This window comes from Xenopus laevis, chromosome 1L (assembly GCF_017654675.1).
Source record: "Xenopus laevis strain J_2021 chromosome 1L, Xenopus_laevis_v10.1, whole genome shotgun sequence".
In the NCBI taxonomy this organism is placed as follows: Eukaryota; Metazoa; Chordata; class Amphibia; order Anura; family Pipidae; genus Xenopus; species Xenopus laevis.
The window spans coordinates 83,577,379-83,597,062 of NC_054371.1; the positions used below are offsets into that span (position 1 = coordinate 83,577,379).

The 19,684-nt window shown below is 36.5% G+C and overlaps 1 protein-coding gene across 2 annotated transcripts in view; it reads left to right on the forward strand.

Annotated features, from left to right (window-relative positions):
* The window catches only part of snca.L (synuclein alpha L homeolog), a 68,697-nt gene that overhangs the window by 41,436 nt on the left and 7,577 nt on the right, over window positions 1-19,684 (forward strand). For both annotated transcript variants that reach the window (NM_001087154.1, XM_041563723.1), the window contains exon 5: window positions 17,465-17,557. In NM_001087154.1, the coding sequence (NP_001080623.1) occupies window positions 17,465-17,557 (93 nt within the window). The remainder of the gene's footprint in view (window positions 1-17,464; window positions 17,558-19,684) is intronic.

The following is a 19,684-nucleotide window of genomic DNA, read 5'->3' on the forward strand; positions in this document are numbered from 1 at the left end:
CTGGGGGGGGGAGGGGGGTGATATCACTCCAATTTGCAGTACGGCAGTAAAGAGTGATTGAAGTTTACCAGAGCACAAGTCACATGACTTGGGGCAGCTGGGAAATTTACAATATGTCTAGCCCCATGTCGGATTTTAAAATTGAAAATAAAAAAATCTGTTTTCTCTTTTGAGAAATGGATTTTAGTGCAGAATTCTGCTGGAGCAGCACTATTAACTGATTCATTTTGCCATGGCCATGACTACAAATAAGCTGCAAAAGTAGACTATAACCCAAGTAAAGAGACAGAGATCAAATTGGGGCACTTTGATAAAACAAAGAAATGTGGAAAACCTGGAGTTTTGAGGTGATGAGAAGAAGAAATACAGTGTAGATATCACTTTCTCTTAAGGTCAATGTCTTTAAGAAGTGTGGATAATATTTTTCTAGATATAATATAGATCAGTGCTGTCTAACTGGCGGCCTGCAACCCCCCCCTTGTGTTGTCCCCTGTATGAAAGTTTGCCTGCTGTGACAGTTTACCTTGTGTAAGCTTTAAAAGGTATCAGTACTGAAATTAAGTGGCCCTTAAATTGTTTACACATCAAATTTACACTGTAAGGTCCTACATTGTTTACACTTGTAACCCCCCTGTAGTGTTCACACCTGTAACATCTTTGTCGTTCACACCCCTAAAGCCCTGTACTTTTCACGCCTTTAAAGCCCTGTACAGTTCACACCTCATACCCAGACTGAAAGTTCCATACTCTTCTTGCCGTATGCTCATTGCGTGTGCCATACTCTGCCGGCCCTATGCTCCTTGTGTGTGCCATACTCTGCCGGCCCTATGCTCCTTGTGTGTGCCATACTCTGCCAGCCCTATGCTGCATATGTGCCATACTCTGCTTGCCCTTGCTCCCTGTGTGTGCCATACTCTGTCTGTCCTATACTCCCTGTGTGTACCATACTCTGCCTGCCTTATGCTCCTTGTGTGTGCCATACTCTGCCTGCCCTATGCTCCTTGTGTGGGCCATACTCTTCCTGCCCTATGCTCCTTGTGTGGGCCATACTCTTCCTGCCCTATGCTCCTTGTATGTGCCATACTCTGCCTGCCCTATGCTCCCCGTGTGTTCCATACTCTGCCTGTCCTATGCTCCCTGTGTGTGCCATACTCTGCCTGCCTTATGCTCCCTGTGTGTGCCATACTCTGCCTGTCCTATTCTTCTTGTGTGTTCCATACTATGCCTGCCCTTTGCTCCCTGTGTGTGCCATACTCTGCCTGCCCTGCATTACCTGTGAGATGTGAGCCTGGTAGGGTTTGTTAGCATTTGGATATTGTTGTAAGGGGGCCCCTAAGGTGTTTAACCATGCGCTGGGGGTGCTGTGTTATCCCCCATTAATGTGGACATGGTCTTAAAAGTTCTTGTGGTAACATGGGTGTGGTTTAAAGTGAGTGTGGTTTTAAGCAGGGAGTGATCAACAGCGGCTTCCATTATCGGCCCTCTACCGTGTAGACCAGAAAAATTCCAGCTTCTGGCACCATGGAAGTTGGACAGCACTGGGCTAGATTGGCAAAATTCCTGCTGCAGATCGTCTTACTTCAACTACTTCACTGGTTGCTGATTAATCTTGGACTCCTTTCAACCACAGATCTTCCCTCATTGTTTCATATCAGTCATGCAAATAAGGCAGCACTACATTTTGCTGTTCTTTCTGTGCTCAGACTTAGTCAACCTATAGTCTAGTCTACACTGTTCACTTAGCGAAGCTGTCACATTTACAGCATTGATTTATGCAGACACTCTCATCTCTGTGGCAGATGACTGCCCGAGTATTATTTTGCTATCTATCTCTCCCCCAAATGATTGCTCTGCTTGTAACTAGTGACTTCCCTACTTTTAATTTAATAATTCGACTCTTCAACCAAAAATAAAGATAGTAGGGCTTGGTATTTCATTTTATGTGCTGCTACGCTTGTTTTATTTAATGGTCTTTGCCTGAAATTATGTAAAAAAAAAATAGATATTACATCTAAAAACATACATTTTCTAATACAAATTTGACACTGTGTAATATTGTTAGCCTAACTACTCCATTGTGAAATCAAATATTGTTTGTGGTTTACTCTTTAAACGCTTGGTAATTAGCAGTGACCGGGCAGCATAGAAACTTGAGCCTTGCTACATAAAAGAATCAGTTAACGCATTTCCTTACCACAGTAAAAGAGTAAAGTATCATCAAATATCATGTATTTTTCATGGTTGAATCTGCTCTACTGTCTTTCTCACTCTTCACATACAAGATTATTTGAAGAAATCTGTTTCATGCATCAGTATAGAATAATATGCATAGAAATGCCTTTCAATTACTAAGGGAACAGAAGTGCTCTGTTCTTTATAATGAAATGTGGAGTTGTGTATATCTGCCGAAGCTTGTTTACTGCATACCATTTTTGTTGAAGCAGCATATGGTAGAAAATTAGCACATATAAGACAAAGGCATTATTCTTTTCATTTCAGTTGTTATTGACTAAATATCACAAGAGAATAAAATGTGCTGAGCAACAAGGCAATACCACACTTTTAGCTGAGGTTTCTATACACCACCTACACCACAATAAAATGTCATCCATGCCTTGGTCAAACAAAGATATTTGTTGAAATACTGCTCATTTTTCTTTAATTTGGAAAGTAATGTTCACTAGATAAAGCTAGTCTATATGTTACATACCAGGGTCCCATGATATTATCGAATATCTGGGGTTGGGGGGCGCCACATTCATAGTTCTGTTTCCTTTCACTCAACAGTATGCTTATTAAAACAAATAACTCTGCTCCCCCTTCTGGCAGAGACCTCTAGTTTTGGTATGCATGCTACATTAATTGATCGAGTTTTAACTATGTCTTTATGTATTAGGTAAAATATTATGTCCAGCATTAACTATTTTCTATAATTTATGCACACTTTTATATATATATAAGCAAATATTTAAGAATAGATACAATATTCCAAGCAGCTTAAAGGGGCATTAAGGAGGTTTTTAGCAATGTGTGGTATAGAAAAGAATCTGCACATCCACATTATTATCAGCCCCAGTAAATTCTAATTTTAACCAAATCCATTGTGTCTATGGGTATAAATCAGTGGATCAGTATCTAGTGATCACAGCATTCCCATAGAAAGAGGAAGCATGCAAAACAACATTTTGATCACTTTGTGTACTGATCTAACTTCTTTATGTATCTGATTGTGAAAATCTGTATTTATGGATGGTAGAACTTTTTTGCCCAATGCAGTTTCATAACTAAATCAGCAGTGAAAATTGGCTAATCTGTCCTAGAATTTCATCATGCTTTTTGTTTCACCATTAAAAAGCCCTCCCCACCCCTCCTCAATCTAAGAAGCTGTCCGGGTGCCATGGCACTCGTCATTTTGATTATTTTTTTTCACTATAGGGCCAGATTCAATTCAGTGAGAAAAAGGAATCTCGTGGTTTATCACGTGAAAAGTCATGGATGAGACTCAAATCGAGGAGGAAAAAACCTAGTTCCAGTTGTTTCCCTTAGATCTCAATAGAGTTTCACGTGATAAACCAAGAGAAATGTTTTTCTGAATGGAATTGCATCTCAAATTGAACCAGTCCATGAGTTTTCACATAATAAACCTTTTTCTCACTGAATTTAATCTTGCCCATAGTTCTACAGTCTTACTGATCAACAAGATGGCCTCGGGAATCCACTGTTTCACTAAAGTCTATGGATGAGAATTGACAGCAAGAATGAACAAAATATGTACAGTGGGCTCTTGGCATAAAATAACCTATGCCAACATGTTTCACTGAAAGCACCCACTGATTCTGAGACAGCTTTCAGCAAACAACGTATAGCTCTCTGGTGATTCTAGGTGGATCAGTCATACCACAGATAGACCCTGGCTGACAGTCTTTATGATCTATTATAGCTATATTATAGCTAGACTAGTAGAGTAGCTAAATGCCAGTCCTATATTGCTAAATTGTGAAACAAATGTTCTGTGTTTTTTTATTCAAACTGGTCTATATTGATCTCAGATTTGCTCTTAAAAACCACATTATGGGCTGATTTAACTATTGTTTATTCTGTTGACTGATTTTTTTAATGCTTTCCGCTCAAAAAAAAGTTCACAATAGTTTGTGGATTTAGCAGTTGTCTGAATTCTTAGTCTCTGCATGTTATTTGCTTTGGGCACTTATGAATTGGATAGGTGTTATTATGCAGTGCTGCTATATTATATGTTGAGATACAAAGTATGTTAGAATCAGCAAATCTCCCTAAAAGTTTAGTAGATAGAGCTGACTTAACCTTAAACAACATTGTTCTATTTCATACAGTACCCCACAGAAAGTTACTGGTTAAATTTAGGAATATTGACCTTGAACATAATATTTGTACTTGGATAGAGACTGATTGAAGGATAAATAACAAAGAGTGTATTCTAACTGGACCAGTATTGTTAGAGAAGTACTGCAAGGATCTGTTTTTGGCCCTTTGCTTTTTAGCTTGTTTATTAATGACCTGGAGGTAGGCATTGAAAATATTGTCTAGATTTTTGCAGATCATACTAAATTGTGCAATACAATACATTCCATGCAGGATGCTGGCACTTTGCAGAGCAATTTGACTAGAGAGTCACATGCTGTCAAATGGGTTTCAAGGTTATGCACTTTGGTATAAATAACATAAATGCAATTTACACAATAAATGGTAGTGTGTTGTAACATCTTTAATTTAAAAGGACCCAAGGTATAATTCTAGGCAATATCATTCAAGGGCAACTAAAGCAAATAAGGTACTACCTTACATAATAAGGCAAATAGCTTGAGGGAAGAAACATAGAGGCCCATTTATCAACATTCTCATTTTAGTGGTTTTAGAGGTTGTTGAAACTTGACTTTTCTCTAAAACCACATACAGTATATCATGTAATGTATTAAAATATCTGAATATAAAAAGTGTGAATGAAGAAAACCATTGAACAATGAACTAAAACAATATGAAAACCTTTTTTCTGACAATTATTAGCAAAAAAAAAAAAAATCCAAAAACCTCTAAAAGTCTGAATGTCTAATAAGACCCTGTGATATTATAAACAGATAACATTAGATATTTTTTTCCACAATGTGCTTTGGAGTTCCCTTAAATACACTTTGGAGTTCATTTTGAAGGGATGAACTTGAGGGACTTTTTTTAAACCCAACTATATAACTGTGTAGCCTATATTTACTGTATGGAGGGTAGATAAATTAGATAACAGTATGTCCATGATGGTACTGTTTCATTTGTTGTTGCTCTTGTTGCACTTTATGAGTTTAAAAGTGAGGAACATTTAAAACCTAATCATTACTGAAGCAAATAGCAGCCCACACACATTTGTTCAAAATTCCCTTGAAGTATTTCTCTAGAAGGGTAAAAAAAGCACTTGGTCACAGTAATTTCTAAGCTAAACTACAGTGTCAGACCTAATAATGTGTATTTAAACATGCTGATAAGACCACTAATACGACTTCAAGATGAATGACAGAGAGAGAATATTACAACCTTACATGCATATGATGAAAGTGGAAACATATACATAATTGCAAAGATACATAACTCTCTGCATTCCTTTTTCAAGTTAAGTCTATAAGAAGATTTTTTACAGGAGAGGAAATGTGAAATTCTTATTTAGAAAAAGTGATCAAAGGTCAATAGAAATACATTTTAAAAGTGCAGTAAACATGTGGGGGATGCATGCTTCCTACCTCGCAGCAGGAACTACAACATAAGACAATGATGTGCAGATGGGTTGACACCGATGCGACATTCAAACAAAGTGAGCTGTCTATACAGTAGCCAACAGTGAAAGTTGACAGTTTCTTGGAATTCAAGGGCAAATTACAAAATAGCCTTTATCAAATTCTAAACAAATTTAATAATGGTAGGTCTGCTGTTCCAAAAATAGTGGAATGTTGGAAAATTAGTTCTGATCAGCTTACAACATGAATAGCTAGGACTGAACCACATTATCCCACCTCCCCCCTTTCAACCAGTGAATAACATTCTTCTCTCCCTGCCCTGCTCCTACATTCAGTCAACTGAGTAGGCCCTTCAGAATTCTAGCCTTGGTCTTATTCTATTCTAGGATGTGTAATAACCCATTACTGTCACAATGTAAACCATGAACCATTTTCCTTTTTATCTTCAACTCTGGTGGATACACCCATGTCTCTGCAGTTTGGCCATTCATATATGCCAGCATTATCCCATATGTAAATCCTAACACTGGCAGCAGGGTTTTAGTATCACTCTAGAAACATTGCTTGCAGGAGACTTGCACGTAAGGTTTCTGTATACATATTGTGTGTGATTTCTATACTATTACAGTCAAGTACATACAGGTATAGGACCTGTTATCCAGAAACCCATTATCCAGAAAGCTCTGAATTACAGAAGGTCATCTCTCATAGACACCATTTTCACCCAATAATTCTAATTTTAAAAAGTATTTCCCTTTTCTCTGTATTAATAAAACAGTACCTTGTACTTGATCCCAACTAAAATATAATTAATCCTTTTAGCAGGCAAATCAATGCTATTGGCTTTAATTAATGTTTAAATCGTTTTTTTAGTAGATTTAAGGTATTAGATTCAAATTACAAAAAGATCCAGAAAACCCCAGGTCCCAGCATTCTGGATAACAGGCCCATACCTGTACCACAATTTAATTTTTTATTCATGGCATGTGGCATTGAGATTCTTAGCATTCATAAGCAACGAGTCAAGGTCTGACAAATGATTTAGTAGTATGCACATTACAACAGGCAGTGTAAAATAAAAAAAATAATATATTGTAGTCCTACTTAATTGGCATCTTTCTAGATACAAACCAATCATAATTTATAGCTGGCTACTCTGTAAATAACAACTAAAGCTAAATAAAGAAATATACATGAAATAATTCACACGATTCACAGGGTATCCTATACCATCTCAGAGCAACAGTATTCCTATGGCAGTGAGGATTGTCCTGTCCATATATCTTGGTTTTATCTTCTTATTTGTTGAAGCAGCATTACACGTGTTCATTATGCTCTGAGCTAGTTCAAGATCTCATCATTTTCCTCTGTGTCATCATGAAGTGTGGCACAAAGACTAGATGAGAAAAATTAGCTTTAGGACATATTGTAATTTATAAAATATGCACTTTCACAGCCAGAGGTCTCCCATAGCTCATGTCATTTTTAGCATAATCCTGTGTATGGCTTTATTAACCCTTTAAAAATATAATTGCATTCATTTCATAAGCAACGTTTTATTCATCTCCTTGAGCTCTAAAATTATACGTTCTTGATATCAATGACCATATTGGAACACAGTCACAATATTACAAAACCCGGCAATCCTAGTCATGGATAAAAAAGAAATCCTAAAAATGTAAAATATATTTTAACCAGAGTGCATCTTCTAAAACAAATAGAAATTAAATTACCTTTTTCAGATGGGCAATTAATGCTTTATGAAACTTTCCGTCCCTGGCAAGAAAACCCCAAGATGCTATTAGATGATAGCAGAAGAGATTTTGCAAACTTTTCCATCTTACCTGCATCATTCCACTGCTAATTAGTTTTATGAATTTCTCTCCCAAAGCAGTGTATTACGCGGTTGGTGAAAACTGCATCTGTAACGATGACAGTGATGGATCTTGAAACTTGATGATGCCTTCTGGATTAAATTGATTAGACTGGAATTCCCATTGCTTTCTTAATTACATTGGTGCCTCAAATGCGCAGAGGAATAATGCCAGTGATAGCCATATACCACGTGAACTGCTGCTCATGAACTAATAACGAATAAGATGCCGATGAGAAAGTAGTATTTCAATGTAATAGAAGACATGATATTTTAGCAAAAATGGCACTTTTTCAAATAATTCTGCAGATGAAAAATAAGCCTACCTTAATAGAGTGACCTACTTTCTATTTTTGAATATATCACCACACTCCAAAAGCTTGACCCGCTGATCAGAATTCTATAGTCAATGAAAGAACTGAGCTCTGTTAATAGTGCACCTTGTCAAATGGTAGGCTCTGGGCCCTCAGTTAGTGTAGGGCCAAACTGGATCATATTTACTTGACATTATAATTTCATTTAACATGTTTTTGTGACTATTCCATGTCATTGCTATTGCTCTGAGAAAAATGACACATTATAACCCAGATTTTGCATATCAAAAAAAAAAATTCTGCATTTTTAGACTTTTTCTGCCAATGCATTTTTAAGGGACACTTTTTCTTCATTTTAAACCTCATTGTTTATACATTACACCTCCATTCAGGGAAATAAAGTTATTTAAACCTCAAACCAGATTATCATGAACTGGGGCCTTTCTTAATTGTAAATTCTTGTTAACTTGTACCCCTCCTGTGGCCAACTTCAAATCAGTCATTGTGGTAGACTGTGCATCTTATATAGAGTAATGTGCTAGGGTACACAGTATTATTTTATTGCTTAATCGGTTAAGTAATAACTGTATGTTTTAAAGAAACTGACCCCAAGAATTTTAGTCTCTACTGAACTCTAAATTTAACTTTAGAGTAATTAAAGTTCAGTTGAAATGTATGAAAAGCTTGTTACATTTTCATTGTGAACATACAAGGAAAATCACATGGCTTTTTGTAATTGTTACATGTAGAAGAATACATTCTAACACTTATCAGCTGAGTAAATAATAAATGTAGTCACATAGATGATGCTACATGTTCATTATTGTCAAGCTAGCATTGAATGTTTCTGCTCTCTTTCTATTGTGTTTATATATAAAGTCACTATTTCAAGTACTGTATGTTTCAATGGTTTCCCTCTGAATTTTGTTACACTGTTTTTAACTGTACTGCACCTTTAAAGTCTGTTTCATCGGTATCTGAGCAAATACAGAATTTAAAGCAAAGAAATTAAAACACAAATATATAATAGAACAAGAGGAATTTGGTCCCTGCTGATTTATGTAAAAAAGAAAAGTTACTAAGGAAACTCATCTCCTTTGTAAAGCACATCCCAGCATTTTTGAACGATAGCATAGATTTACTAGTGTTAACAATGAGTGTTCACAATGAGTCAGTTAAAGTGAAACATGAATAACAGATGAAGGCCAGTGCCAGCATTCAAATACTGTACCTTGAACTATGCAGGATGGTTTAAAGTTACATAACTACATCTGAAATGCAATAATCCATATACTGCAAACTACAGCTAAATACAGTAAATAGCTAGACAGAAAAACAGACAGATTGAATCTGTTATTGATGTTTTTTGCCCCAGTTAAACCACAAGGAAGAAAGATTAGGGAAAGCCTATCAAGAGATGTGTCTGTCTTACTGGGACTACCCTGTACTGGGTATCAAAGCACAACAGGGAAATATTTTGTAGATAAATAAATTGTATATATTATACGTATTGTACTGAACATAAACAATTGTTTTCATACAACTGGTCATAATATAGCTTAAGTATAAAAATGTATAACTTTGTTTCTTTTCTGCCACAAGGATGGATTTATGTTTCACTTGTAGTTCAGGGAAGTAACGCATTATGGACTATCTAAGATATCTCAGAATACATCTGAGCAGTAAACTGTATCCTTGCAAAGGTAACTTTATTTTGGACATAATAACCAGAGCTTAGCAGTCTTTTCTGTGGTTCCCATCTCCTAAAACCTAATATATTGCCATTCTGAGAACTCATTTAATAATGGGGTTGTTCACCTTCAAACAACTAGTTGATTTCAGATAGATCACCAGAAATAACGACTTTTTCCAATTACTTCCTATTTTCTATGTGTGACGGTTTTTCTAATATTGAAGTGTAAAGTGTCATTTCTCTCCTTCTGAAGCAGCTCTGGGAGGTGGGGTCGCCGATCCTGTAAACTGTTCTAAATGGATACATTTAGTTGATACATTTCTTATCTTTGTCCCTGCTGAGCAGAATCTCTGGGTTTCGTTACAGGCAGCTGTTAGAATTGATACAATTGTTGCTAATACTCCAGAGATGCTGCTGAGAAATGGATCAACTAAATGTTGCAAAATTGTAACAGTTTAGAGTCTGCATCTGAATTACTGAGCTGCCAGACTCAAACACCAGAGACACAAACATTCACCTTTAAACTTAGATTTTGGAAAAAACTTAAAAAATAAATAATGTAAAGTAATTGAAAAAAGTCTTTATTTCTGGGGAACAATCTTAAAACAACTGAATTGAAAAAAGTGTTTGGAAGGTGAACAACCCCTTTAATGGTCAGCATCTTTACAGTATCAGTGAATTATTTGCACCCTCTCTTCTTCTCTTCACACACCCCACAATTTACTAGACACTAGACAAGTAGCAAACTTAAGGCCATTACCCCCCCCCCCCATATGTTAGGGGAGAACAATATTGCATTCCATTTTACTTATTACTTATATTATAGGTATGGGATCTCTTATCTGGAAACAAGTTATCCAGAATGTTCCAAATTACGGGATGGACTATCCCATAGACTCAATATTAAGCAAATAATTCAAATTTTTTTTAAAAATGAGATCTTTTTCTCTGAGATAATAAAACATTAATTTGTACCTGATCACGCTACACTGCATGAATCCATATTGGTGGCAAACAAAACTACTGAGTTTATTTAATGTTTGAATGATGTTTAGTAGAATTAAAGTACTGTATATTGATTATTATGGAAAGCTACCTTATCCCCCCAGGTCCCCAGCATTTCTGATAATAGACCTTATACTTGTAGTTATAAATTGCACATAGTAACATAGTGACAAGAAATATGTCATTTTGTATAACCATTTATGCCAGATAGAATTTCTCTGACTTGTGATATGTCACCAGTGTCGGACTGGGCCGGCGGGAAACCGGGAAAAAACCCGGTGGGCCCCCCGCCGGCCCAGTCCCGGTCCTAGATTGGCCCCCGAACGGCAATTAAAGTTGATCAGCGCTGTTGCGCATGCGTGCGTTAGGCCTGACGTTCGCGCATGCGCGCGTTGGGCCTGACGTTCGCTCATGCGCGCAGCGCACTAGTTTTTGCGCATGCGCACGGGGCCCCCGAGGTTCACAACCCGGTGGGCCCCGACTGTGCCAGTCCGACCCTGTATGTCACACGCCATTCTCTACAAAAAAAAGTTAAGTATTATTTCAGAAGTGCCATAACTATCCATTATCAGAGAAGTGTTGACCAGTTTATTCAAGAATGTGAAGGCCTTTGCAGGTGATGTTTATAAAGTGAAAATAAGATTGTTGATCTGCTCAGTGTAGGGTTGTCACTTGCCTGGTTTTGACCCGAACAGTTTGGTTTTGGTTGGGCTGTCCATGCTGAAACTGCCTGTCCAGTTTTCCAAAGAAAGGAAAGCCCTGGAGCTATAAACGCAGGGGCTGCATGACAAGGGATCCGAATGGTTTATATTTAAAGATTGGCAGAATCAGAGGCAGCTGTGATTGGATGAGCAGGAGTGAGTTAAGGCAGGGAAAAGCCAGGGGGTGGGCGAAGAAAGGCAGTAATGTGATGTCAGGGGAAGAAGCAGTTCACTTTTTTTATCTTCTGAGTAGGTAGAAACATCCCACCCACCCTCCCCTTTTTACATATTTTGTGAAATGTCAGGAATTTCTCTTTATGTTCTTATATTATATATTAATAAGCATATATGGATGTATTACTGCATGCACTGTTACATTGTGGTTTTGGTACAGTTATACAGTATAAACATGAGCAAGTTTGCATGTTATTATTCATATTAAATGAATGTCAAACGCTTGATCCAGGGAATGTTTCCGAACGCCATAATATTTTTCCTCTTGAACTGCCAGTGGCTTCAGGCTGGGTTTTTTGCCTTCCTCTGGATCAAAACAGTGGATATATGATAATACATTTTAAGTTTTTATTTGTCACAGCAGTGGTAGGACCTTGCCAGAATACTGCACAGGTAAATTTAGAAGAGGGAGAAAGGAGGTTCTCTCCTGTGACTGCACAGTGGGTTGATTGATACAGACGCTACTACTGCTTGTGCTAGGTGACAGCCTGCTTGGATTTCCTATCATCGACACACTGCAGATTCCGGACCAACAGCTGCTGAACCTCTCTCATGGTGGGAGATGCAGCTCCTGCTCATAGCAGAGTTTGGGGCCATCCTCTCTGTAGGTAGTGGCAGCCTAATACTCAGTGGTGGATATAATGACATAGTGCTGATCTCAAGTGAGGAGCGGCAGAGCATAGTAGCGATCCCTTATGAAATTCTGCCTTTGAGTATTGCCTTGGGGTGCTGCTGGCAAGGTCCTATTTATTTGATGTTAAATGTTAATAAATGCTGTAGCCATTTTACACCATTTCTGGCTCCTGGTGTTTCATTACGGTATGTAATAATGGGGTTCAATGGGAAGGCTGAAGGCGAAGGGTCAATTGAGGAGTCCCCTTGTCAAGAAATCTTGAAAGGAATCCCATTAATTGACATTGCAATTGGCTAATCACCGATCAATGCATCATAGCCCCACCCCCGTTGGTGCTTATCCTTGTGTCAGTGGTCATGCCCATGTCATCAGCAGCCCTGCCCTATGACATCACTGCACCCGCGCCCCATTGTCCAGAGTTCTGTGAGAGGAATGATGGCAGCCCTAGCTCAGCGTAAGGGGCACATGGGCATCCACAAATAGGGGCAAGGGACGCTCTTGCCCCCCCCCATGGAATTTGCATACTGTACCTCACAGCTCATAGCCTCCTATCCCGGATCACTGTTTAAATGTTTCACTGCTTGTCCTTAGTTCTACTCAGCACCCTGCTTCTCAAGACAGAGACAATAAGCAACAACATTATTTGTATAAGATGCTAGGGCTGGATGTACAATAAATTACTGTATACCAACTTGCAAGCATCAATACGATATAGAAAAAAAAGATAAAAGATACAATTAGAAAGAATACAAACTGGGCCTCTGTTTTGTGTGCTGCCCCTTTTCGGCTCGAAGTTTCAACATCCCCTCACTTATGCTCAGATCTGCTTGTTTGGACTGATATAAATTGATCAGTCAAATTTGGCCATCCTTGCATTGTCGGACTGGGACACTGGGGGCACACCCAAAAACCTTAGACCAGGGGCCCACTCTCTCTGATATTATTCTTCCTCTCTTCACTCAACCTCTATTCTCCTAGTCTCTTTTCTTTACATACTATAATCTATTATTACATCTATTTAGCCTCTTTGTTCTCATAGAAATAGGTAATGGCCATGAAATAGGCCAAATGTTTAGCAGCATGAGGGTCCACTGACACCTGGGTCCACCGGGACTTTTCCTGGTATCCCTGTGGGCCAGTCCGACACTGCATCCTTGTAACTTGTAAACTCTCAGATACCCCCATTTTGTAAAACAAAAGTTTTCATCCTACAATGTGTAGAAAGCCACGAATGGTATTTGGCAACTGTTTATGCGCAAAGCAGCAGTAAAATCATTATACTCTGTATAAATTATATTTTATATGTTCTACAACATGGGTCCTACAGTACTTATGATTGCTTCTACAAAGCTTGTTTATATAAATGGTACTATGTCTTCTGAATCAAACACACAAGAAAAGACTAATACATTGCAGGGTATATTAAAAAATATATATAAGGACTTTTGTGCTTTTTCGTTATTATACCTTTAAGAACAGGTAATTTATGATTGAACGCTAACATTTTTAAATACCTTTATAACAGGTATATGCGCTTTATTAAAAAGAAGAATATGAGTCTTCTGCCCTTGAAAAAAGAAGGAATAAGTCATTTTTACTCATATTCCTGTAGTGGATAAAATTTAATTCAGTATTAGTTAATCTGCCCCCCATGGGTGCGTGCAGAAAATTTTTCAGGGGAAGGGCAAAGTAATCAAGCCAAGTTAGTAGGTAATTTATTGCTAAAGCTGATAAAGTCACTCACAATTTACATAATTGTGTAACTAGGAGGGCTGTTTAAGTAGAAACCACAAAAATCCACCAATTTTACCAAAACATAACATCAGATGCGCCAGTATATTCACTATAGAAAATGGATAAAGGACCTATTAACCCCAGACAAGCCAGTATAATTACTATAGATAATAGATAATCTGCATATTAACCCCAGAAGTGCCAGTTTAATTACTACAGGATGCATATAAACCACAAACGTGCCAGTATATTGACTGTAGAAATGACCAATGAACACTCCAACAACTCCAGACATTTTATATGAATGCAGAAATGGGAGAAAAAATTGTAACCTTATGGCACCATTGATGATGCAGTTAGATGATGTGGGGTACATCAGCTTTGTAAAATAAACATAAAATACGGATATTATTTTTCATTATTCAGAACACAATGGCAGCAACTGATAAAGACACCTATGCATTCCAAAATCTCACTATTCAAGTGTTGCTGAACGGTTCAAAAAACTTGCCAATAAGTATCTCTACTTGTCATTTCAATACTTCCATGATTCCATAATGGATCTTGAATACATCAAAAGATATACAACATAAATTGAAATGTGTGAAATACTTTTCCATGTGTAATTATATGGCTATATAGCTTTAGCTATAACTGCAGTATGTTTTAATAAATACAGGTATGGGACCTATTATCCAGAATGTTCAGGACCTGAGATTTTCTGGATATGGCATTTCCCTGTATTTTAGCTCACCATGCTTTTAGTTTTCCAAACACTTAAATATTAAATAAACTGAATAGAATTGTTTTCCTCCAATAAGGATTAATTATATCTTATAATTATATCTTATATAAGTACAGGTTTTATTATTACAGACAATAAGGAAATCATTTTAAAAAATGTGAATAATTTGTTTAAAATTGAGTCTATGAGAAATGACCCTCATGTAATTCAGAGCTTCATGGAAAACAGGCTTCCGGATAACGAATGCCATTCCTCTATACTGTTTTTCCATTGCTGTAATAAAATGAAAAAAATCCATACACGCCATATTTTGGAAAGGCTTTGTGAAGCAGGTGAGCAATTTGCTCATCATGAATATATATATTACTTTCAAAATTCTGTTTTTAAATCATAAAATTATTTATAATACCCCAAAGTCATTTGCTGTTTGCGGTAGAAATTCTTGTCTCTCCTGAAAGCAAATGATCTGCTTTTACAACAGATACTGGGTTGTTGTACCATTTGAATATATTTGAACCACTTATAATGGTAGAGCAATGGTAGTATTTATATAATAGGTTGGTTGAACAATGACATTTAAACCTAGCAGAATAGAAACTATTTTGCTGATTCAGTAGAGGGTGGAAATCAGAATGTGAAATTTGGAGGAGGATGTGAATAGTCCATTTGTATAAAATCTACAGTACCCTTGACAAGAGAAGGGACAATTGCAGTAAATTATAAAGCTCAGCTAGATCAAGGAAGAGATTCCCAGAATGGGTGCTGTGTGCTCCTGTTTATCAGGGAATGAGAGAGTGAAAGTGGATAAAGACAGGATGAAGAGGTAAGTCATGTTTCCTACCATAAGTGAAAGAATTATAAGATAAAGAGGCAGATAATGAAGTGGATTATATCAACTAAAACAAACCACAATTAGAAACAGAAGTACATTCAAGGCAAACATAAAAATAATGAAAATAGGTGCTTGAGTGCAAGACATAGCTACTTTGTGTAAGGTGAATGCATTAGTTACCATACATCAAGGAAAATTGTTTAGTATTTGGGTCAGTGTACTTAATCAATAAGACACCCATTTGTCTTGTCTAACCTTTATACATTTCATGTGCACCCACGCACACAGATTATCCAAAGTAAAATAAATGATCTGGTTTTCTGGAAAAAACAATCGGATTTCGTTTTCATTTTGTTACTAGTACAATGAATTTCATGTTTATGCCAGAGAAGGGTGATTTGCTAGAAGAAAGGTCAATATGAGAGATGTACTGGAGCTACAGCAATCTGAAACGTTTTCTGTTACATTCTTTTGTAAATGCTATGATTATCACTCTATCATTCACATGTTTTTATGGAATATAGGTGCAAGTTAATACTTTAAAGGGGAAATTACATATTGTTATTAACCAAGGAAAAATATCAAATTAGAGTTTCAAACTCCATATATTTATAGGATCACTGATTCTTTCGAAATCTGGTATATGTTGAGTCTGTTTAAGGAGCAAGTAACACAAAATGGAATGGCTTTCAATATACAGATACCTATAGGATCTATTATCTGAAATGCTTGGGACCTGGGGTTTTCCAGATAAGGGATGTTTCCATTAATTTGGATCACCATACCTTAAGTCTTCTAAAAATCATTTAAACATTAAATAAACCAATAGGATAGCTGTAACACCAATATGGATTCATGCAGTTTAGTTACAATCAAGTACAAGGTACTTTTTTATTATTACAAAGAAGTAGGAAATCATTTTTAAAAATTAGAATTGTTTTATTAAAATAGAGACAATGGGAGATGTTCTTCCTGTAATTTAGAACTTTCTGGATGATTTTTCAAATATTTTGAGTGTCATGGATGCCCTTTGCCCCTTTCCATCTCCAGGTAAATACTAGTACGAAACACCATTGTATTCTAAATATTATGTAGCATTTTAGCTTGCTGTGGACCCTTCAGGACAATAAACAACATTGTTTAATGGCAGAAAATACATACATATATAAACAGAATATAAATTCTAAAGAAGTGAAGCAATATTTTCAAGAGTGAGTAAAAAAAAGTATTGGAAAAATAAACTTTCTTAATTGGTGGTCTTTAAAGTTTACCAGTTAATAAATATAATGAGATCTCTGAACAAAAGGCAATGCCCCATATAATTAACTCCTGAGCTGACATGTCTAAAAAAAATGAATGGCTGAATGTCATTAACTGGGTTTTGTAATTCAAGGTATATTATTGTTTTCAGGTACTGCTATCAAGTTTGATTCTGATAACAATATTCCTTTCTTCACTTTTGCACTTTTGTAACATACAGTTCCAAGCATCATCATTCAGGCACTGGCTGTCTGAATATTATGGGAATTGTGGTTTAACATCAGCTAGAATGCTGCTTGATTCTCATCCATCATCTGTAGCATTTAAAAATCAAATTTTATTCTGAGATTTGCCTTGCAGTATTTGATTTTATTTGCAAGGAAGCAGTCTCTAGTTCTAAACCATAGCATTTATTGGAAATATTTCTGATATGCAGAGGTGGGGGGTATATTTTTATGTTAAGATGTAAGTGTTTTTTCTTTGTTTGGTCTGTCAGCTGCATTAAAAATATTTCATGTTTAGCATGCAGTTTGAAATATTTTATTGTAGTCATAATTACTGCATCTCCCGTATAAAGGTATTGTTTATTCTGGAAGAAATGTTAAATTAAAAATATGCAATAAATGCTTATAAAGGGCATCATAAAATTAAAAAAAAAAAAACAATATTATTCCTTTTTATTGCAGAATGAAAGCGGCTTCGGCCCAGAAGGGACAATGGAAAATTCAGAAAATATGCCGGTAAATCCAAATAATGAGACATATGAAATGCCGCCTGAGGTAATTTTCATTTATATCGCCTTACTCAATTTCCCAAACATTATCCATGTTTTAATATGCTGCTATTAAAATACTTGCTGAAAAATCACTGGTGTTGATTAAAAGAGCAACCACTCTTATATTAGCCATTCTTGCATGAAAAAGAGGATATGTAGAGCATTTTTGCATGTAAATCACTGCATACCTTACAATTGAATATTTAAAATAATTTAAATATTGCAATAAGACATTCTAGTAGCATTAAAAACATACAATAGGGATTTTTACACCATTGGAAAAATTTTTGTAGCGTACCTTAGATTTCAGATGACTTGACCACGCTTTAAAACTGGTAAAAGTGGAATTTGTGGGTAATTTTCAGCAGTTTATAATGCATAATTTCACTGTGTTCAGCTTCATTCAATTTAATGGGAAGTGCTCAGGTAATTAATTGGGTGTGTCATTCGATTTTTATTTATGAGTACACAACTATGTGCTCACACCAGTTTGATCCAAAACCATTGGTAGTTTTAAATATTTTATGATTAACCAGGAATACATTAAGGGCCTTATTTATCAAAATCTGAATTTTTCTGATTACTTTAATAAAAAAAAGTCTAACCAAACTAGAATTGATTGGACCTTATTTATTATTAAAATGCATGATTTAAAGGACCAGGAACACTAATTATTTTCAAGTTCAAAATCCACTCTTGTTATGTTTTGGGTAGCTGAGGATGAATAGAGTATAACACTGCTTTATTAGCAGACTCTTGCAGCCATTACACAACAGTAAGCTTTCACTTTTAAGCTACCAGGAAGTATGCACAGTATAAGTATGAGCACAGTGACATCTACAGGTCATTTGCATAAACACCACATATTCCCCCAATAGTAGGAAAGCATTTGGGCAAATGTAATAAACAACAATAATGCATCTTAAAGCAATAATATACATTATTCACATCACATAGTCCTGGGTCCATGCAGGTAGTTTTCTGATTCTCTCAGTACGCCTTATAGGTTCACTTTCTTCAGGCCTATTGTAGTTGACATCAGTAGTAGGAAAATGTCCTTCATCAAATGGAGCTTTTCCAAAGTCATATCTAACAAGAGCAAGACGACTTGCATTCCATATGCGTCCACAAATTACAGATGTCGACAGCACCAGCCATAGATTATGCTGTTTAAAATGCCTTTATTGAGACATGGGTTTCTGGCCCCAATACACTTGGCAACGTTTCAGACCGCCATCGGTCTTTTATCAAGCCACCGACAGTTCATCAGACAGTTGCGTCCATCAGACAGTTCATATGTGTATGGTCCTCGCTAGCGTCTCACTTTAAGTGGTGTAGTAAATTTAGATTGTCCTTGTTTCAGTATTCCTGGTTTCTTAATTCTGACTAAAGATCCAGGTTAAAAGTGTACTTCTCTTGCACCACGTTTTCTATCAGTATAAGTCTTGCATTTGGCTTGGTGACGTTTCACAATGTCAACAGTAGATGATTTTGTAGGCACAGTATTTTGTGGAAGTTTGATGTCTGCAACATGTAACTTAGTGCACATCTGTCTGTCATGTAATAATTTAGCAGGAGATGATTGGGTTGTTGCATGGTGCCTTGCTCTGTAGTTATGTAGGAACTCTGTTGTAAATACTTTCCAAGTTTTCTCAGTTAGATTTGCTGTCTGTAGTGCTTCTTTCAGACTTCTGTTGAATCGCTTGATTTCTCGAATTTGCTTGTTGTTAATACACTGAAAATTTCCTGTGCAAAATATTCCTTTCTCTCAGAAAGGATTCAAACTCAGATGAGACAAACTGTGGTCCATTGTCTGATATTAACTCCTTTGGGTTACCTTCTCTGCTGAAGACTGTAGACAGAAATGTTATTACTGTAGCTGATGTTATATGAGAAACAAGTGCAATTTCAGGCCATTTACTGTAATAGTTTATCAAGGTTATAGCAAATCTAAAATCTATAGGAGCATCTGTAAAAGGACCGACAACACCAACACAAGATTTTCCCCATGCTGAATCAGGAAACGGCACTGGTTTTACCTCTGGTCTCAACTCAACTTTGTGTACAAAGTTCTGTGCACAGCCCAGTGAAGTATTGCTTTGTGGTGAAATTTTAGACACTGGCTGTGTGG